The sequence below is a fragment of the Equus przewalskii genome, chromosome 8, assembly GCF_037783145.1.
Source record: "Equus przewalskii isolate Varuska chromosome 8, EquPr2, whole genome shotgun sequence".
NCBI classification, from domain to species: domain Eukaryota; kingdom Metazoa; phylum Chordata; class Mammalia; order Perissodactyla; family Equidae; genus Equus; species Equus przewalskii.
In genome coordinates this window covers 35,372,929-35,394,206 of record NC_091838.1, presented here as the reverse complement: position 1 = coordinate 35,394,206, position 21,278 = coordinate 35,372,929, and the positions used below count along the sequence as shown (strand labels likewise).

The 21,278-nt window shown below is 41.1% G+C and overlaps 2 protein-coding genes across 5 annotated transcripts in view; one reads left to right on the top strand and one right to left on the bottom strand.

Annotated features, from left to right (window-relative positions):
• The window catches only part of PRKDC (protein kinase, DNA-activated, catalytic subunit), a 202,059-nt gene extending 197,981 nt beyond the window's left edge, over positions 1 to 4,078 (bottom strand). For 2 of the 4 annotated variants that reach the window (XR_011543431.1, XM_070631657.1), the window contains exons 1-3: positions 3,863 to 4,077; positions 1,924 to 2,000; positions 1,731 to 1,823 (exon numbers count right to left, since the gene is read on the bottom strand). Coding sequence is in view for 1 of the 4 variants with exons in the window: in XM_070631657.1 (XP_070487758.1) it covers positions 1,731 to 1,823; positions 1,924 to 2,000; positions 3,863 to 4,016 (324 nt within the window). In the remaining 3 variants the exon portion in view is untranslated. Of the gene's footprint in view, positions 1 to 1,730; positions 1,824 to 1,923; positions 2,001 to 3,862 lie in introns of all 4 variants that reach the window. The other 2 variants (XM_070631659.1, XM_070631660.1) reach the window with 2 other exon arrangements.
• MCM4 (minichromosome maintenance complex component 4) lies at positions 4,065 to 20,971 on the top strand. The gene is made up of 17 exons (XM_070631693.1): positions 4,065 to 4,834; positions 4,945 to 5,028; positions 5,469 to 5,633; positions 5,983 to 6,146; positions 6,242 to 6,343; positions 6,600 to 6,695; positions 6,775 to 6,870; positions 8,197 to 8,335; positions 9,567 to 9,787; positions 12,025 to 12,145; positions 14,292 to 14,551; positions 15,028 to 15,393; positions 16,186 to 16,313; positions 17,143 to 17,350; positions 18,378 to 18,606; positions 19,292 to 19,425; positions 20,335 to 20,971. The coding sequence occupies exons 2-17, from the start codon at positions 4,959 to 4,961 to the stop codon at positions 20,425 to 20,427; spliced, it is 2,592 nt and encodes an 863-aa protein (XP_070487794.1). The 5' UTR covers positions 4,065 to 4,834; positions 4,945 to 4,958; the 3' UTR covers positions 20,428 to 20,971.
• The last annotated feature ends 307 nt before the right edge of the window (positions 20,972 to 21,278 follow it).

The following is a 21,278-nucleotide window of genomic DNA, read 5'->3' as shown; positions in this document are numbered from 1 at the left end:
TCCATCAACTGATGATTGGATAAAGAAGATATGGTGTATATATATACAATGGAATACTACTCAGCCATAAAAAAGGATAAAAGCATCCCATTCACAACAACGTGGCTGGACCTTGAGGGTATTATGCTAAGTGAAATAAGCCAGATAGAGAAAGACAATCTCTGTATGACTCCACTCATATGTGGAAGTTAAACACATAGACAAAGAGAACAGATTAGTGGCTACCCGGGGAAAGGGGGGGTGGGGGAGGGCACAAAGGGTGAAGTGGTGCACCTACAACATGACTGACAATAATGTACAAGTGAAATTTCACAAGGTTGTAAACTATCATAATCTCAATAAAAAGTTAAAAATAAATAAATGAAAAAAAAAATGTTACTCCTCCTTATATACTTCCCATAGCACTTGTTGCCATATATCAAGAAAGAAAGAGGGGCCAGCCCCGGGCCAAGTGGTGAAGTTTGCACACACTTCTTTGGCGGCCCAGGATTTCACTGGTTCAGATCCTGGGCATGGACATGGGACCACTCATCAAGCCAAGATGAGGCAGCACCCCACATAGCACAACCAGAAGGACCTACAACTATAATATACAACAACGTACTAGGGGCTTTGGGGAGAAGAAGGAAAAAAAACCACAAAAAAGAAGACTGGCAACAGATGTTGGCTCAGGTGCCAATCTCTAAAAAGAAAAGAAAGAACGAAGAATAAAAAAGGTAAGTAAAGCAATTCAGAGCAGAACGGCTGAGACTCTACAGGAAAACAATGTAGTGTAATGAAACAAGCAGGCACTCTGGAAGGAGGCAACTTGGCTCTAAGATTTGGGTGAGTCTCAGCTTCTAAGTATCATTTGTAAGCTAGAGAAATTAAGAATATCTACCTCACAGAAGAGTTCTGGTAAAAATTAAATAAGACAAAGTGTATATTAAGGAACTTTGTATGGTATGAAGCACTCTACAAATGTTAGTTACTCCTACTATTGAGAGAGTTTTCTAGAATATTAACATTCCAATCAAGAAAGACTAGAAGTCAAAAAAGGAAATCAAAATCTGTTAAAAAAAAAAAAAGACTGATAATCACTAAAAATATTTTACATATTAGAGCTAGTTACAATTTATAAAATAACGTCTTATAAATTACCTCAGATTCAATATGTATTCTTCAACCACTCTTAGCATCCAAGAACTAGCAGCAGATTTAGGACGAGCAGAGAAAACTTACCTTGAGATGTGGCCCTTGTTGAAAGCATAAGTCTGAGAAAGAACTACTTAAGTTATGATTACTAGTTCCATAGTAAATTATAAGGAAACCTGGGAAAGGCAGGTCAGAAGAGAATGGGAGGCACCAGAGAGGCAAACTTTTCAGACTGTTGTCCAAGAGAACGCATGAACTACAAGAAATGTGAACCTTACCCACTGGGAGAATGCTTTAAAGTTGTTTTTTTCAAGTGTTCTGAAATCTCCCCACAATTCAAAAAATACAATTTATTCTGTCTTTTTATAAAAGGCATTATTCTATGTGCAAAAAGTTACCAAAATAGTTTCTGACAAGGGCCTTAGCTTACTAAATCAAAACAAAAGAACAGCCCACTTCATTTCTAACACAATCAAGCAGAAATAGGTAAACTCCCCAATGACCAAGGCAGAAATAAAATAAAAATCCAAGTTTAACTTACACCATAAGTTAAAGTAGACATTGGTATATAATGAAGTATGTTTTTTCCTCCTTACCTTAATATCAAGAGAATAAGGTGTGATCTTCTGGCCAATTTTTTCTAAGAAAATATATAAAAATTTTAGGATTTCTTCTCTACAATCACGAAACTATAAAAAAAGAAATAGACATCATAGTAAATATAGGTACAAGAGTCATGCCAACATAAAGGAATATACGAGAAAAGCAAAATGAAAATTTTCAACTTACTTCATCAATACTAAGTGATTTCCGAACAAATACAAGTAAACCAAAATCTTTGGAAAAAACCAAGGAAGTCTGTAACGCTGGACAAAGAAAAAAAAAAGTAAGGTGAGAACTGCCAAGAAGCACTCCATAACCCACCATAAAGGGATTGCATGTTTCTCATTTCACCCTTAAAAGTGATAAAACATTAACTTAAGGCTGCTGTATTTAGACAAGGAAAACAGAAAACTCCAGATGATTTCCCACAGTGATGTAGTAGGGAGGATAATGGCCCCAAAGATGCCCAAACTCTAATCCCTGATGTGACACTTCTGAATACACTAACTTTACATGGCAAACGGAAATTAAGGTTGCAAATGGAATTAAGGTTGCCAATCAGTTGACTTTAAAATGAGATTATCCTGGATTACCCCTCGGGCCCAATGTAATCACATGGGCCCTTACAAGTGGAGGAGGGAGGAATAAGAGAGATGGGAAGACAGCAGAGCAGGAGAGATTCCAAGCATGAGTTACTGGACTCACTGTTGCTAGCTTTGAACATGGAGGAAGGGAGCCTTGATCATGATCAAACAAATGTGGGTGGCCTCTAGAAGCAAAGAATTTCAGTGAGGAAAAAGGAAACTCAGTCCTGTAACTGAAGGAACTGAATTCTGCTGACAACATGAATGAAAAAGGAAATGAAGTCTCCCCCAGAGCATTCTGAAAGGAAAGCGGCCCTGCCTGATACCTGGGTTTCAGCTTGGTGAAACCTTGTGTTGGGCTTCTCACTACAGAATTTTAAGATTAACAACTTGGGTTTTTTTTGTTTTTTTGAGGAAGATGAGCCCTGAGCTAACTACTGCCAGTCCTCCTCTTTTTGCTGATGAAGACTGGCCCTGAGCTAACATCCGTGCCCATCTTCCTCCACTTTATATGTGGGATGCCTGCCACAGCATGGCTCGACAAGCAGTGCATAGGTCTGCACCCTGGGATCTGAACTGGCAAACCCTGGGCACCTAAGCAGAACCTCCAAACTTAACTGCTGTGCCACCAGGATGGCCCCCTTGTATTGTTTTAAACCACTAAACTGTAGTTTTGGTTACACCAGCAACAGAAAACTAATACACTCCTCCATAATCTCTCAAATGAAAAAACATATTTTGAAAACTCAGAGTAAACATGCCACTGCTTTATAAACAAATTATTAAAGGGACAAAAAGGAACTCTAATTTAGAAACTGAGACTAGAAAGCATTTACATCATGTTGTTAGTTTCTTCATCTTTTTCCCCATTAACACATCCTTGACAACATATAGGTAATAGCATCTTGCTTAAGGTGTTTACATTACTTCTCCACTATATTTAGCAGTGACCACTTAGAAAGAAAATCGCACCTATCCTTTTTAATTACGAGAAGACACAATGGAGAAGGTCCACATATTTGTCTTTTACAGAAAAAGGAATATCGGAGATCTCACACAATGATATATTTCAAAAGTGCTAAAAATAGGCACGTTTACTACAAAGGGAAAAAAGTTCTCATTCAGGCATTGCTAAAAAGTTAAAAGAACAGCATAACTTTCCAGTTAGAATTCTGAAATGCTTCTCAAGAGTAGGAACAGCAAAAACAAGGGTTTGGAAAACGTACTGGTGGGTTTAGGGAAGACTAAGGGGAAAGAAAATACTTTCCCCTTATTCTCTCTCCCCCATTTGTGTAGCAAGGACTGCCCAACTTAAATCATTTTCACCAACTTTGGTCTCAAAAGTCTTCCTCTGCTGTTAGGAAAAAAGCAGCACAACAAATCTCTTTTTATACACGTCCACAGAAATTCCGAGGACGCATAATCAAACAGCAGGACTTCAAACTACTGTTTCCTATCCCCAGGGCGGGAGGAACGCCGGGCCTTCTCCGGCACACGTGTGGAACCCAGAAGCGCGCGCGGCCGGCGGGGACCGTACGCACCCAGCACAGCGGGGCCGGTGCTCAGCATGCACTCCTGCCCCAGGCCCCGGATCAGATGGTAACCGGCCATCGCGGCGCTGCAGCGGTCCGCGGCGGACAAGGACTCCTGCAGCTGCATCAAAAAGCTCTGTAGGCCAGAGCCGGAGTGCGCCATGGCGCCCACCCACACACAGAGCCAGGCGTCCGCACACCCAAGCCAGACCCGGAAACACCTCTGCTCCAAAGGCGGGGCTAGCGATACGGGGGCGGGATTTCCGGGGCGGGGGAGGCAGGACCTTCCACGAGACCCTAGCGGGAGGGTGTTCCCTGTAGGAACAGCTGCTTAGACGAGAATTAAGATGTTGGCAGGTTTATGAATGTGTTGCGCCCGATACACTTAGCATGCATGCATCGAAACTTTGGGAGAAGCAGGAATCCAACAGTTTGACCTCCGGAAATAGACGGGGAGCATAGTTGGTGAATTGGAGTTGACTAAATACCAGAGGCAGAAAAAGACAAGCGAGGGTCTTGGGCAAGATCTACAAGTTTGTCCCTTGATAAAGAGTAAAAAATGCATTTGGAATGTTTCTAGAAATGAAAATGTTTAGGGATAAATAAGGATATTCCCCTTGGCCAACGCTTCAGTGAGGATCAACACCCCCGTGAACATGGTCTAGTTGGACTCCCCAGATTTCCCGCGAAACCGCGGTCCAGCAGGGGGTCAGACCACCTGACTGGAGGGGGATCCCGAGCGAGGACTGCCTCTGCCATTCGCCGGGCGCCCGAGCAGGCTGTTCAGCACGCCCCTGTCGGTGCGCAGTGGCGCCTCCTGGAGGCGGAGCCAGGCGAGAGCACTGCTATGATTGGCGGGGCGCCGCCGAGGGCGGTGACGTCGGGCTGCCCGCGGGAAACCTTGGCCCGGCTGGTGCATTCCGGGAGCGCGAACCCCCCTAGTGCCCCTCGGATCTCCGCGCGGAGGCACCGCTGTCCCGGGTAATCGCGCCGGCGGGGTGGGCTCGGCCTCGAGCCTGGCAGGGGGTGCTATTCTCGAGGCGGGGGCAGTCGGGCGGGCGTGCCGCGAGCCTGTCCTCCTTGTCGCGCAGGTACCCCGAGCAGCATGTCGTCCCCGGCGTCGACCCCGAGCCGGCGCGGTAGCCGGCGCGGGCGGGCCACTCCAGCGCAGATGCGTAAGTCCCCTCGCCAGTCAGCCCCAAATCCTGCTCTTCTCCCCCCACCCCCAGCTTCCGCATGTCTCTAGCCTTTTCCCGCCACTGCTGAGAGACCGTGGTCGTGCGCCAGGCCCTGCGGGTGTCCGGCCTGGGCGGTGCCTCCAAGTCCCGGAAGGAGGAGGAAGAGGAGATGTGTGGCTGCGAGCCTGCGCTCGCGCTCTGCCAGCTCTAGTGTGCACAGACCTTCCTTGGGAGGCGGCAGCGCCGGATGCTCACGTCCACCCTTGCCAGGCTGTTCCTAAGTTTTGACTGGTTAAACACGTCAGTGCCCATGTGCCCCCGTTCTGTTTGGTTTGTATTTGTTCAGTAATGAATCAAACTGTCCCAAGAGACAGACAAATCTAGGAAGACCCAACATAAGCATTGATGGCTGTCTTTTCTGTTTTGTATGTCGCAAGCTCGAAGTGAGGATTCCAGGTCATCTCCGTCTCAGAGACGTCGAGGCGAGGATTCCACCTCTACAGGAGAACTGCAGCCGATGCCCACCTCCCCTGGAGCAGACCTGCAGAGCCCTGCAGCGCCGGACACACTGTTTTCCAGCCCTCCTCAGATGCATTCTTCAAGTGTGTTTCTGAACATCTACGTTATATGTGGTTAATATACCCACAATGCTTCAGCTCATTAGATTTGCTGGTTTGCTAAGGGTTAGCTAAAGTGACTCTGTGCATGAGCTAGTATGTTCACCAAAAGAGTGCAGAGATAGTACATGTTAGAGCTTAGTGAGCAAAAAAAGAAACTTTTGGTGGCTTTTTATAGAACGTTTAATAGTCCCCAGAATCTTCACCACAGGTACAATAAACTTTCAGTTTGCTATTGGTGTAGATGACTTAGATCAACAGATAACATACTGTAGGTTTAGGTTTTATATGCTACCAGAATTTGATTATAAATTTCAAAATTTTGTTTTTATAGCTATTCCTCTTGATTTTGATGTTAGTTCACCACTGACATATGGCACTCCCAGCTCTCGGGTAGAGGGAACCCCCAGAAGTGGTGTTAGGGGCACACCTGTGAGGCAGAGGCCTGACCTGGGGTCTGCTCGGAAGGGCCTGCAGGTGGATTTGCAGTCCGATGGGGTGAGTACACAGTACAGTCTTCTCATAGCATCATGTCAGGAACATAAAATGAGTCATTCCCCATTAACGTGGTTTTGTCATATTTTTCTGTGTAGCCAGCAACAGAAGATATAGTGGCAAGTGAGCAGTCTCTAGGCCAAAAACTTGTGATTTGGGGAACAGATGTAAATGTGGCAACGTGCAAAGAAAATTTTCAGGTGAGCTATATGTGTTAAAATTCATATTCTTAGGGCTCTGAAGATCCTGGGAAAAAGTATTTATAACCTATATGTATGTAGCCATAATACTTAGGGATAGGTTTCTAGGTGTCTTAGAGTTATGGATGTTTTTCTAGTTTTTAAGAAGAAAAAAACACTATGTCTCCAAATAGTGACATACTCAAAATTTTTGGTATTTTGAATAGTTATTTATTCCTAAATGCATTATGCTTAATGTTTTTCTCTCCACATCAAGAGATTTCTTCAGCGTTTTATTGACCCTCTGGCTAAAGAAGAAGAAAGTGTTGGCATAGATATTACTGAACCTCTGTACATGCAACGACTTGGGGAGGTAATCAAACATTCATATGCATTCAGATTATACATGGTAAAACAAAATTAGAGTATGACTTGTTTGTTTTATCTTACAGATTAATGTTATTGGGGAGCCATTTTTAAATGTTAATTGTGAACACATAAAATCATTTGACAAAAATCTGTACAGACAGCTCATCTGTTACCCACAGGTAAGAATTTAGCTTTAACCATGATGGATTATGGTAAACATCTAGAACATCAGGAGAGTTTCTAAAGAGCAAAATTTCCTTGGTGGTGATGGAATATGCCTCCACAGCACAGGAACTTCTTTGGAAAACCATGTTTCATCTCCTTGAAGATGAACATTTTTTCACACTAACATTTCTGAAATTGGGGTGTGTATTACTGTGAATGGCATGTCATAGTTTAATTGGCAATGTTTCTTAATAGTATACAAAGTACTGATGAGTCTTACAATTGATAACTTCTTGAGTTTGGTGAATTGAATTATCTTAAGTGGAAATATTTTATAAATGTATTGAAGAGTTCTGCCATCTCTAACAATATATTAACTGTATTGTAGCCTTTTTCTTCTAGGCTTAAGGGCAGGTGTTATTAATGACGTATCAGCTATATTGATTCTAGCTATAGGCTTTGAAGGCAAGCAGACTTGGTTTTAAATCTTGATTTTGCTGCTTAATAGCTGTGTAATTTTGGTCAAGTTCCTTAGCCCCCAAGGCTGTTTCCTCATCTGCAAAATGGGGAACAAATGTTAACAAATTTGAATAAGATAATTATGCTTTTTGTTTTCCTTTTGCTGTGGAAGATTCACCCTGAGCTAACATATGCACCAGTCTTCCTCTATTTTGTATGTGGGTTGCTGCCACAGCATGACTGCCGATGGGTGGTATAGGTCCACGCCCAGGAACCAAACCCTGGGCCACCAAAGCAGAGCACGTGAAATTTAACCACTAGGCCACAGGGCCGGTCCCAGATAATTATGATTTAATTTATTTTGGTATCATTTTATTGTGGAGAAAATGTAAGACATGAAGGTGTGAGCTCAAGATCCTTTCTGTTACTAATTAAAAGCCTAAAATATGCCAGTAATCGCAAAGGCACTTACATATATAATCACATTTAACCAATGAGAACATACAGCGGTAAGATAGTTCACTCTGCCCAGGGTTTGTAAATGCGTGTGTGTGATTATATACGGTAAATGATTTTGGAATATGCTATGTGTTTTTGCTTTTGTACTTTGGTACCTGAGCTAACATCTGTTGCCAATCTTCTTCTCCCCAAAGCCCCTCAGTACATAGTTGTATATTCTAGTTGTAGGTCCGTCTGGTTGTGCTATGTGGGAAACTACCTCACCATGGCCTGATGAGCAGTGCCACGTCCATGCCCAGGATCTGAACCAGCAAACTTAACCACTAGGCCATGGAGCCAGCCCCAGAAATGCTTTATTTCTTATATGTAACCCTAAGATAGAAATACAAACACAGCTTGCATCCTTGTATTAATTTTTACAGGAGGTTATTCCAACTTTTGACATGGCTGTCAACGAGATCTTCTTTGATCATTACCCTGACTCAATTTTAGAACATCAGATTCAAGTAAGACCATTCAACGCACTGAAGACTAAGAATATGAGAAACCTGAACCCAGAAGGTGATATTTTTAATAGCAGAAAAATACTTTACATGGAAATAAACAAAACGTTATTTCATCAAGGAGCTTTAAAAGCATTGGTGGTCATAGTGGTGATGATGGATTATAAGTCGACAAAATAATAGCAGATTCATTTACTCTATATGCTTATGAACCCAGCATACCTTTTTTAACCTAAGTGAAATTGCGTAAAGGATGTTGGAACTATTGAAAACTATCTTAAGTTGAACTTACCCAAATATAATAATTTTACCATAATTTTATTAGGTAGGCATTTTCTCAGAATCACTGTAGGAAATAAATACAAAATATGATTCCTGCTCTGGAGCATAAGAAAGAAATCTAGTTTGGAAAGTAAATAAAAGAAAAGGTGGAATAATAGAAGAATAGTGCAGGAGATGTCTCAGCTGAGGGAGAGAAGAGAGCCCTGGCTAAGTGAGAAGAGTCCGTGTGGAAGGGAAATTTGGATTACAGTAAGGGTTTAGAAAGCAGACGTGAAGGAATTCACGCTAAACAGAGGAAAGATGAGATATGGGCAGAAGTGAAACAGCAATCTGTGGACAATAAGTAATGGCTGAAACAGGGTGTTTGGGAGGGAATATTTTTGCATGGGGGTTGGAAAGTCTAGGCCCTGAAGAGCTTTGAATTCTAACTTAATCTAGGTTTTATTCTGAAGTCAATAGGGAGCCATTGATACTTTCTGAGGAGAAAGATTTTGCTGCTCTTGAGAAGTATGTCTAGTGTGCAAGGTATGTCAAAGTTCAGTTAGGAGACTTCAGCAGTAGCTCAAATATGGAGCAGCAGTGTCCTGAGCTGGACAGTGGTCGTAAGAGTGAGACACAGGACAAACGTGATGTTTGCCATATACAAAGATTGAGGTGTAAAAGCTATTGAGAATTGATAGAAAAGTGGAGCCAAACAGGAGGCAGATGAGAAGGGAAGTGGTAGGTGCCTATTGGACAGGAGGCCCTGAGGAAGAAAGGGTCAGAGGTGCATGGAGGTTGAGAAGAAGACAGACTGGACACAGGAATGACATCCTAGGCCAGACCTGAGGGTTCCCAATGAGATGTTCATGACCCACCTGTGGCCCCAGTAATCCCCAGGTTCCTCTGCACTGCTGGGTAAGATTTTCCTGGGCTTAATGGCAGGAGGTCAGCCCGGGAAGTGACTACATCTGGCTGGGCTGTGGGCAGTGGCTAATGGACAAGCCGACCTCTCTCTCCCCTTGCAGACATCGACCAACTTATCGCCATCAGTGGCATGGTAATCAGGACATCCCAGCTGATTCCAGAGATGCAGGAGGCCTTCTTTCAGTGCCAGGTGTGCGCCCACACAGTGCGGGTGGAGATGGACCGTGGCCGCATTGCTGAGCCCTGTGTGTGCGAGCGCTGCCACACCACCCACAGCATGGCGCTAATCCACAATCGCTCTGTGTTCTCTGACAAGCAGATGGTACGTGGCCTCCTGGGGACGCTGGGCAGCTTCCCTATGGCATGTTTTGCCTTTGTTCTGCCTCTCTGGAGCCTCAGAAAGCCAAATTTAACTTGTCCACTCTTGAGGTCCTAAAACCTTGCTTCCTGAATGGCATCCAACTACTCCATTCCTTCTCTGACAGTATAGATTTTGTCAAAGAATTGCAGGCTGATACTTGGAGTACTCTGAGTCTTCAGCTTTGGGATGTCAGTATCCTTGTTTTGTTGCTGTAAGTACCAGGTCATTATTTGTAGTCTACATTGTCATGGCCTATAATATTTTGTAACAAGAGAAGGAATGCATTCTTCTACAATAAACATCTTAAGTTTAATGTCATTTGTAAGTTAACAGATCAAATTAGCCTACTATGACTTACTAAATCAAATTTAACATGAGATGCTTCGTTGGGAAATATTTAAAATCATATAAATTTAGTATGTCAGAAAGAGTATATAAAACATTTGAGATTAGTAAAAATTATTTGGCTAAGTTCTGTCCTTTTGCAACTGTTCTATTGGTAATGAATGGATTGAGAAATTTTTTCAAAGGTTTTCTCACAAATTTTATTATGTAGGAAGTTTTGCCTTGTATCTCTTTAACCATGAAAATTTTAAGCTGAACTTATTAAAATGCTGTAGAATAAGTGAAGAAAGGCAGAAATTTATTTACTATGATGTAGTGTTATAAAAGTATGCACAAGGACTTAATTTTTTTTATTTTCTGACAATGTTTAAGCAGGTTTTTTAATGTTAAGTAGACAAAATGTGTTCTAAATACTACAAAAGGTAATTCTCTTACTGGGTGTCAATTAAAAAAAATACTACCACATGTGAAGAAAGAGTTCAAGTTTATTGTTAATCAAAGAATTGAAAAGTAACTTAAGGTATAAGTTTTCATGTAACATTGGTGTAAATTATTGGAGTAAGTGTACCTCAGTGCACGCCAGCATGGTGCTGAGAACTGGAGATACAAAGGTGGAGCCCTGTTCCCAAGGACCTTGTAGTGTAGTATTCTTAGAATGTTTCAAAGACTCCCAAACTGACTTGGAATAAAACCTAGTGTCTTAGAGTAGCCTCCAAGCCTACATGGCTTGGCATCACCCACAACACACCTTTGTACCTACGGAACTTGCTGACGTTGTCTCCACCATTCCCTTTTTTCTTGGCTCCTCAGTCAAGCACAAGCCTGCCTCAGGACCTTTGTACTTGCTCTTCTTTCCATTGAGAACACATGGCTTCTTCCCTAATATCCTTAGACCTCTGCCCAGAGGTCACGTGATTTGAGAAAGGCCTTCACTAACCTTGTTTTGCAAAATGTGTCTCCTCCATCCCCACCGTCTGTGCTCCTTACCCTGTTTTTTCTTCTGTCCATTGCATTTGTAACTGTCCGATCTGTTATGTGCTTACTTGTGTGTTCATGTATTGTTTGTCCCCACTCCACTGGGTGAGGGGAAAGACTTCATTGACTGCAGAATCTGCAACAGAACAATGTCTGGCATGTAGCAGATGCTCAGCAGATACTTGTTAGATGAGTTGATATAATTAGGTAACAGGTAAGTATTTGTGAAGTGCACAGTGACTAGAAGAGATGCACAGAACTGCTTAACCATGAACCTTAAAAGTGGCTACTCAACTGAAGAAATCTGCTAGAAATAGCTTCTAAAGAAAATCTTTAGAAATGTACACAAACATTTATGCAAAGAGGTATCCACTAAAACCTTAAAATGGCACAGAAACAGAGTCACCTAAATCGCCGCCCCCTCTCCCAAAGAGAGGAGTGCTTAAATAAACAATATCCTCACAAAATGTGTGTTTGTTTTACATTAAACAAACTTTAATATGTGTGTACTTTTTTCCCCCCTGAGGAAGATTAGCCCTGAGCTAACATCTATGCCAGTCTTCCTCTACTTTGTATGTGAGTTGCCACCACACCATGGCTGATGAGTGGTGTAGATCCACGCCCAGGATCCAAACCTGCAAACCCAGGCCACTGAAGCAGAACACACTGAACTTAACCGCAGCACCACTGGGCTGGCCCCCTAACTGTGCTTTTTTAAAAACTTAACTATGCAGAGTAAAACAAAGAATGATGTTTTGAAAAGAAGATGCCAGGCATCAAAAATAGTTACCTCTAAGTTGTACAAAGACTCACATGTTTTGTCTCCATTATGCTTTCTTTGTTTCCTGAGTTTTCTGTTTTCACTGCTCTTCTTTCAGATCAAACTTCAAGAGTCTCCTGAAGATATGCCTGCAGGGCAGACGCCTCACACTGTCATCCTCTTTGCTCACAATGACCTTGTTGACAAGGTTCAACCTGGGGACAGAGTGAATGTTACAGGTAAGAATGTAGGTTGTACTAACAAGATGAGAAGTCTGTTTTCCTTCCATGACACTTTTTAGTCACTCTTCTGACTTGGTCATGAATTCACTGGTCTGGGGCTTGGTCCTGCCTCCATCTGTCATTCAGGTCTTCACAAGATGAGTTGTGTGCTTTAACCTAGCAGGATGGGACCTTTCAATGCCTTGTCTTTGCTGTCACTTGCTTCTTGCCATCTCAGGTGTCCCAGAGCCGTGTGTTTATCTGTCTTGTTAGTATTGGTGTCTTGAAAAAACAGCTCCAGACAGGGCTGGTTTTGGTAAGATCTGAGCTATGCCATCAGCTCCAGGAAGCATCACTCTCCAACTCTACACTTTTAAGTAATTTTCTACTTATTTCCCAAATGCACAGCCAAGGTTTAAAATTTATTTATTACAGAGAAGAATGGGTCAGAGTCCCTTATTTCCATGTTAGGAGTTGTATTAGGGTATTTTTAGAGCCGAGGACACTGAGATTCAGAAAAGTGTACGTCACTGTAGCTAAGATTCTGCTTTAAATTGTGGTGCCAGGACTCCATTCCTCTTCCTGCCAAAGAAGTGCTCTTTCTGCTGCACCACATGAATATGCCAGTCTGCCTTTCGATGCTTCAGAGCAGCGTGGCCACCTGGTCGCTCAAGGCGGGTGTCTTTGTGTTTCTGTTTGTGGCAGGCATAGTTCATTATTGAGGGCAGTCTGGGAATTGAGTCCAGGAGGTGGCTGAAGCTCCTGAGGCAGTCTATCTGTTCTGCTCAGGGAGTCAGGACTCTCATCCTGTGTCTACCCCAGGATGAAGTCCAGCAGTTGTCACTAGCAATCTTAAGTTATAAAAGTAAGTGTAGTAGTTAAAAATTTGAAAGAATGTATCATCTCTAGTGAAGAGATGTGCATTCCCAGTTCTGCCACCTTACTGTTCTGAAACCCTGGATAAAGTATCTAATCCACTATTTTCATTTCCTCAACTGCAAAGTGGAATTAATGGGATGGTACATGTGAAAGTATTTGGGGGGGGAGCTATTGTGGAAAACACCTTCAGATGTAAAATAAGTATTATCAGTGCTGTTCTGTGAAGATGAAGCATTGCAGGCACCAGTAAAGATAACTAAGCCACTCTAATCATGGTAAACATGATCATCCATCCCTGATCTTCTTAGCATGTGGAATAGTGTGTGTTCTAAGAATGTTATATATAAACTGGTTTTTATGTTTTAGAAAAGAATTACATTGACCTGTTAAATAAACAAAAGGACAGGTGACCTGTGGTGGCATGCTGTGAAAGCTTTGAGAGAGAGATCGGATATTTTCTCCTCAGAAAGCAACATGAAACTGAATTGTCCTGGAGTTCAGGGGTTCTCATTGGAAATTCAAAAAAGATAACCATCAGACTTATTAGTTTTGGAACTTTTTCTTCTTGGAGAATGAATGAGTTGGTATGATTGAAGGGTTGATTGTTCATCTACTTCTTTTAATGTTCTTAAATTAAATTCTTTAGAAAGGGGGTGAGGCACAACCAACCATTCACCTAGAAACACCTCCTGTTATTAACAAAGTATAGTCATTTTTTCTTCACCATATTTTCCCCTTTGACTCATTAGACTATCTTACTGTCTGTAAAATAATTTGTGAGCAATTTTAAAAGATTTGAGTTTTTAGGATTTCCTTTCTTTCAGGTTTTTGGTATAGGATTTTAGTATTCCAGTGAAATAATTACTGAGCAGATTTTGTACACTTAGCTTAAGGGAATTGAAAATACTATTTCAAAATATGGGTCGTCAAACACAGCCAGGAGCCAGGCATTGTGCTGGAAGCAAAGTAGTTTATGTGCAGTGTGGAAATGCTCATATAGGTGTCCAGGCTTGCAGAGCTAACAAGTGGTCACAGATGGACACATTTTTAGGTTTGCCATTTTCAGAAACCTGTGTTCTTTCCAACTTGCCCTGCCCGCTTCAGCATCGAGGTTTGCAATACATGCCTTGAGTCCCAGGCTCTGGGAGGGCCAAGAAGGCAGTGTGCCTGGAAGCTCCCCTCCTCCATTGCCAGCCCTCAGCTCTCCTCAGTGCTACCTGTTGTCTGCACTGGTTTACTGAGCCCGTTACTGGAAGGTAAAAGCATGTCTCACGGTTGTCCTCAGGCATCTATCGAGCTGTTCCTATTCGAGTCAATCCAAGAGTGAGTAATGTGAAGTCTGTCTACAAAACCCACATTGATGTCATTCATTATCGGAAAACTGATGCAAAACGTCTGCATGGGCTTGATGAAGAAGCAGAACAGAAACTTTTTTCAGAGAAGCGTGTGGAATTGCTTAAGGAACTTTCCAAAAAACCAGACATTTATGAGAGGCTTGCTTCAGCCTTGGCTCCAAGCATTTATGAACATGAAGATATAAAGAAGGTAATGCTGGAATTTTAACTTGTGGTTGGGATTTATAGTTCTTTGGGATTAAATAGTATAAACATTGATTCAATCCCCCAACCCCCCCGACCCCCAAAGGATAGGAGCTGAGCTGTTGCCTGTCTGGCAAAGCATGGTACCTACGACCTGACTTGGTTAGTTCTTGAGAAGAATTAAAGCATCATTGTCTATTTCTTCATCTCTAAACCAAACTTACATGTCTCTAAATGTAAGAAAAGCCACAGAGGGTCAGAATAGGGATTTACATGGCCATCACTCTGGCATCATGGTGTGTGCTTATGTGTAAATTGGTTAGTGATAACTTAAAGCATTGTCACATACATTTTTTATACCTTCCTTTAATTTCTTAATTGTAATTCTTCATCCATGGGGTTGAAAAACACCTCTAATGTTTAAACTTTATCGCAGTTACTACTCTCTAGTGAATGAAAGTTTAGGCATGTTTGTTTGTTTAGGGAATCTTGCTTCAGCTCTTCGGAGGAACAAGGAAAGATTTTAGTCACACAGGAAGGGGCAAATTTCGCGCTGAGATCAACATCCTGCTGTGCGGTGACCCTGGGACCAGTAAGTCCCAGCTGCTGCAGTACGTGTACAACCTGGTCCCCAGGGGCCAGTACACATCCGGGAAGGGCTCCAGTGCAGTCGGCCTCACTGCGTATGTCATGAAAGACCCTGAGACGAGGCAGCTTGTCCTGCAGACTGGTGCCCTTGTCCTCAGTGACAATGGCATCTGCTGTATTGATGAGTTTGACAAGATGAATGAAAGTACAAGATCAGTATTGCATGAAGTCATGGAACAGCAGACTCTTTCCATTGCAAAGGTGAGTCACATTCTCCATTTGTAAACACAGACTTGTTCAAAATGTGTGGACACTTGAAATAAAGCATCTATGGAACTGTATAGTATAACCTTGGTTCTAACTTTGCAAAACTGGTAAATACTTTTCCTATTAAATTTCAGCTAAATCTCTGAGTATTTTTTACAGGATCCTCTTTCATCATTTTTGCTCTACTAACCCACTGACGTATGATTTTTGTAGAACTTGAGTTTGCCTAAATCTCATGCAAGGGGTTTAGTTTCTGAGAAAGACGCAGTTATTTATAGCATACATTTATCTAAAACTGGGTCCTTGGGCCAGCCTGGTGGCACAGCAGTTAAGTTCGCATGCTCCACTTTAGTGGCCTGGGGTTCACCAATTCAGATCCCAGGTACAGACCTACGCACCACTTATCAAGCCATGCTGTGGCAGGTGTCCCACCTATAAAGTAGAAGAAGATGAGCACAGATGTTAGCTTAGGGCCACTGTTCCTATGCAAAAAAAAAAAGGCTTGGCAGCAGATGTTAGCTCAGGGCTAATCTTCCTCAAAAAAAAAAATAATAAAGTGAAATAAAATGAATTTTAAAAAATTTTTTTAAAAATTAAAACTTGTTCCTTGGCATGAATCTGGAGATAGGGTGTTCTCCCAAGTGGAACCACTGAATCACCTTTGCAAGGTGATGTGGCTCTTGGTGGCAGTGGAGACATGGCAGATGGCATGCCAGGGTAAGATGACTCACAGAGTTTCTGCCAGTGTCAAGGTAAGGTTCCTAATGGCACTGTTTTCCCTGATAGGCTGGGATTATTTGTCAGCTCAATGCACGCACCTCTATTCTGGCAGCAGCAAATCCTATCGAGTCTCAATGGAATCCAAAAAAAACTACCATTGAAAATATCCAGCTTCCTCACACGTTACTATCAAGGTATGGAAACATTTTATAAAACAGGTGTTCTTACTTTGCTCATGTGTAGAACTTTCAGAGTGAGTTTAAGAAAAGGAAATAATAATATTCAACAGCTGCTGATTTCATAAAGTGTTCACTCTAATGGAAAAGTTTTTAAATTTGATTGTTCAAAGGTTTTCATGACAAGAACTGTGTATCTCTCCACTCAACTGTGGGTAGCACCTTAACATTTATTCATCTTTTCAAGCAATTAGGACATTTCACCTTGTCATCCTTTTCAGAAGCCTGTCGCTCACTACTCTTATCTCAGTCTTAAGGCCACTACAGAGGATCAACACAGTGCAAAGAACAGCTTCACACTGTAGATAAGGTTCTGAAAAATTAAATTTGTTAAAGCAGAGTCATATAACCCTCACTTTTTCTCAACCCACTACTCCAAATATTGATGGATTTTAAATTTTAATTACTTGACTTTTTTTTTACCAAATAGTTCTTTTTGCCCAAAACAGCTGAATGTATTTTTATTCAAATCTTCCAGTCTTCAAAATTATTATAACATTTTCCTCCGGGGAATCTTACTTTGACTCACCTGTTTGGTGGCCGGCTGTTTCCTGGACAGACACAAGGGCTAGGAGAGCAGGCACCTGCTGAGGACAGAGCAGGGTGAACTGGATTGATCTGAGGCTCTTTAGGCAGCCTGGACAGAAGATAGTTCCTCTCCCTCAGCAGCCCTCACTAAACGCACGTTCACTGTACATGCCTAGGTGACTTCAGGACAATTTTTAAATTAGGTTTATAGGTTTGTTGGTGTCCCAACTAGGAAAACTATGTTTTCACATTTTCTCAGGTTCGATTTGATATTCCTCATGCTGGACCCTCAGGACGAAGCCTACGACAGACGTCTGGCTCACCACCTTGTTGCTCTGTACTACCAGAGCCAGGAGCAAGTGGAAGAGGTGTTCATGGACATGGCAGTGCTGAAGGACTATATTGCTTATGCTCACAGCACAGTCATGCCTCGCCTGAGCCAGGAAGCCAGTCAGGCTCTTATCGAGGTAACTCATGTTTAAAGCCTAAAAAAATATTTTGCTGAGCCTGTGGCCAAAAGCATTAGTGTAGCTAGCTGGTTATTGCCTTTAAAATATTAATTATTCTGTCAAGAATAATATGCTGTTTTCCTCCTGTGTTGCAAAGTTGACTTTTCCAAATGTAAAAAGCAGAAAAAGGTTAATTTATGTACGTTATACACACTGTTTTTATATTTAAACACTTGTAAGCGCAGTGAATTTAAGATCAGAATACCTAAGTTGAAATATAGGTGATGCTACGTAGTTTGTACTTTGTAACTCTGGACAAGTCATCCAATTTCTCTGAACTTCCATTTGCTTGTTTCTAAAAAATAAGATGAATAAGTAATTTATGAAATTTATGAAAAGGACACTTTTCAGTATCCTTTTACATGGGCAGCAGTGCACAGTGCTATATATTAGGTTATTCAAATGTTGTGATATTAGGAAGGTTCCTCGTGCTCTGATGGGCTTTACATCCTTACTAAGCCCCTGAAAATGTTCAAATGAAAGTTACAAGTGATGTGTAATTTTCCATTTGTATCAAATTCTTGAGAGTTGTTCAAAAAGAAATAAAATTATGTCATCTAGGTAAGTTTAATATAGCTTACCTTTGTAACGTTATCCTAGTGAACCTTTGCTGCATGCCTTGTTAAATGAATCCTCAGCAGAAGTGTAAACCAGAATCGGTGCCTGAGCATCTCTTTCAGACGGACAGCCCAACCTTCCTTTTACCCAGCACACTGTGTCCTCTGAGTGCCAGGCCTCACACGTTCTTCTCTGCCCATTCTCATTCTCTGTTCTTCAAAGCCACATCACATAGCACCTTCCTGATGAGCTTCAAGGTCCAAGGTTAGATCTGACTTTTAATTCCCCTCCAGACCTGCACATGGCAGCCAGGCAGGAGTCCACTTTATGTAATGGAATCCTAACTGTTCAATTCAAAGTTCAGCCACAAAACTAAGGTTATTGTTACTGAGGAGTTTTGATTTTTTTTCCTATGTGTGTACACTAGGCTTATGTAGACATGAGGAAGATTGGTAGTAGCCGAGGAATGGTTTCCGCATACCCTCGGCAGCTGGAATCGTTAATTCGTTTAGCAGAAGCCCACGCAAAAGTACGGTTTTCAAACAAAGTCGAAGCAATTGATGTCGAAGAAGCCAAACGCCTCCATCGGGAGGCTCTAAAGCAGTCTGCAACTGATCCCCGGACTGGAATTGTGGACATATCTATTCTTACTACAGGTTTGTTATTTGCATTGAACATAAAAGCACATGAAATTTAATATATGTGATTGATATTTCACATTTAAGCTAACAATTAAATCATTTGAAGCAGATTTAGATTGTTGCCCCTTTGAGAATCTAATAAAAGTTGTGAGAAAAATATACACTAACTTCTCCTGAGGAAAATAAACACTACTGCACACAGTGTTATATGTAATTTCAAAGGAATTCTGTCTCCTCTTCTGCTGTCTCAGCACTCGTGTTAGCCCATTTTAAAGAAGTAATTCATTTCTTTTTATTTTTCTTTTTAAAGATTGGCACTTGAGCTAACAACTGTTGCCAATGTTTTTTTTTTTCCCTGCTTTTTCTCCCCAAATCCCCCTGGTACATAGTTGTATATTTCAGTTGTAGGTCCTTCTAGTTGTGGCATGTGGGCCGCCGCCTCAACATAGCCTGATGAGCGGTGCCATGTCTGTGCCCGGGATCCCAACCAGCGAAACCCCCGGCTGCCAAAGCAGATCACGTGAACTTAACCACTTGGCCACGGTGCCAGCCCCAAAACTCATGATTTTGAATGTATTTTGGCATTCAGCCACTGTCCCCTAATCTTTTTTGGGAACACTGCTAAAGAAATATTTATGGAAACTTGAAATATTTCACTTCCTTATAGCAGAAATATTTTCATTAATTTCTTTTAAATCAGGAATGAGTGCCACCACTCGTAAACGGAAAGAAGAGTTAGCTGAAGCACTGAAAAAACTTATTTTATCCAAAGGCAAAATACCAGCTCTAAAATACCAGCAGCTTTTTGAAGATATTCGGGGACAGTCTGACATAGTAAGTGTTTATATGTATTTTTTGTTTGACTTTTTCTTTTTTTTTTCTTTTTTTCCCTTAATCCTGCTTTCAAGTTTTTTTCTTATTTTTCCTTCGTTTGTTGTTTAATAATATTTAAGTAATAAATATAGGTAAAGATAAAGAAGAAATGAAAGATCACTCATAAATCCATCATCAAGAAGTAATCATGATTAAAATTTCATTGTATTCCTTTCATGGTTTTTCTATGTGTATATGTACATGTGGACTTTTCTTTGAAAAATAAACATAGTCAATTATAGTTGCACTGTTTTGTAACTTGCTGTTTCTTTTTAATTAACAATATACTATTAACATCATCTTTGGTGGTAAACAGACTTCATAACATTGGTCATAATTGTTGGGTAACATTTTATTATAGCATGCATATTCCATCATTTACTTAACCACTTGTTGGACATGTAGGATGTTTGCAGTTTTTTGTTATTGTAAATAGTGTTATAATCACACATCTTAATTTAGCAGCTATCAAATTGATTATATAAATTTGTTTGGGGGATGAAATACTCAGGTGCCCTTTTGTGACTAAGTAAAGTTGAGTTGTTCGGTGGAAAGAACTCTGCAGGCCAAATCCAGCCCTTCACCTACTTCATAACGCCCCTTCACTTAGATATCATCTATGGCTACACTGGCACCGGGGGGCAAAGCTGAGTAGTTGCAACAGACCATACAGGTGCCAAGTCTGTGATATTTGCCATCTGGCTCTTCACAGGATATGTTTGCCACTCCTGAGTTAGAGCATAAGAAATGTATACAACCACCAGAAAGGAAAAGACTATGGTGGTTTTTTAACATTGAAGTCATTGTATCTTTTAAGAGGTAAGGGAGTACTTGTTGTATAAAGTATTTGTTTCCTCCTCTTCCCCAAAGGCAATTACCAAAGATATGTTTGAAGAAGCACTGCGTGCCTTGGCTGACGATGACTTCTTGACAGTAACTGGAAAAACCGTTCGCTTGCTCTGAAGCTCTTGTGAGCAGTGCTGTGGGTATGCAGGCCAATCAGCTGCCACCATGGAAATAGAGTCTTAAAGTCATTATTTGACTCCATAAAAATTTTCTAACCTAGGTTCAATTTTCGTAGTAAAGTGTGTAATTTTCATTTTTTTTAACGTTTTAAGTAAAAGTACCTTGCCAATTTACAAACATACAGTAGAGATTATTTTCTTGAAGTGCCATTCTGTATATGCAGATAGCAGGATGTGGGTCTTTTTTGAAGATGGCAGTCTAGGTCGTGGTTTTTGTGCTAGACTTTCTAATGACAATCACCCTTATGCTTGAGGTTTTTGTAATATGAGATAGGACTTAGCCAGGGCATATCATTCCATGTGAAGTAATGAAGGACCAGACCCTTTGTCCCTGTTTCAACTCTCAAGTGTAATTCCTTCTAGAGGCTTATTCTCATGGTTTGTATAAGATGAAAAATGGGTGGTTGAAATGATTAGGCTAACTTCTACTCCTTTATCCTAATATGTAAAACTTTTTCCTAAATAAATGATAGAATAAGTAATACTTGGTTATCTGGCATTATTCTTCATTAAGAAAAAAGCTTTAATGAACACTACATTCATAGACATTTATGATGGTAAGTATAAATCATAAAAAAAAATTGTAATGGATTTCATTTTATTCAAAAATTACTTCAATCCTAGCAGTCATTATTCTTGAAAAATATCCATAGGCTGAAATCTTATATGGAAACACTATTGTAGTAAGTCTCTGAAACATTTAAGTCACTGTTTTAGTTTTTATAACTCAGAATCAACATTCATTAATAAAGAATCTGTAGAAAATGATATATCTAATTGAATTTTTAA

What these genes read in the sequence shown, in the direction of transcription:
- MCM4 (XM_070631693.1), top strand. Translation starts at nt 4,959, where the DNA reads ATGTCGTCCCCGGCGTCGACCCCGAGCCGGCGCGGTAGCCGGCGCGGG. An exon ending in CGTGCAAAGAAAATTTTCAG is followed by an intron (nt 6,344 to 6,599) that starts GTGAGCTATATG and finishes CTCCACATCAAG; the next exon opens with AGATTTCTTCAGCGTTTTAT. An exon ending in GGACAGAGTGAATGTTACAG is followed by an intron (nt 12,146 to 14,291) that starts GTAAGAATGTAG and finishes GGTTGTCCTCAG; the next exon opens with GCATCTATCGAGCTGTTCCT.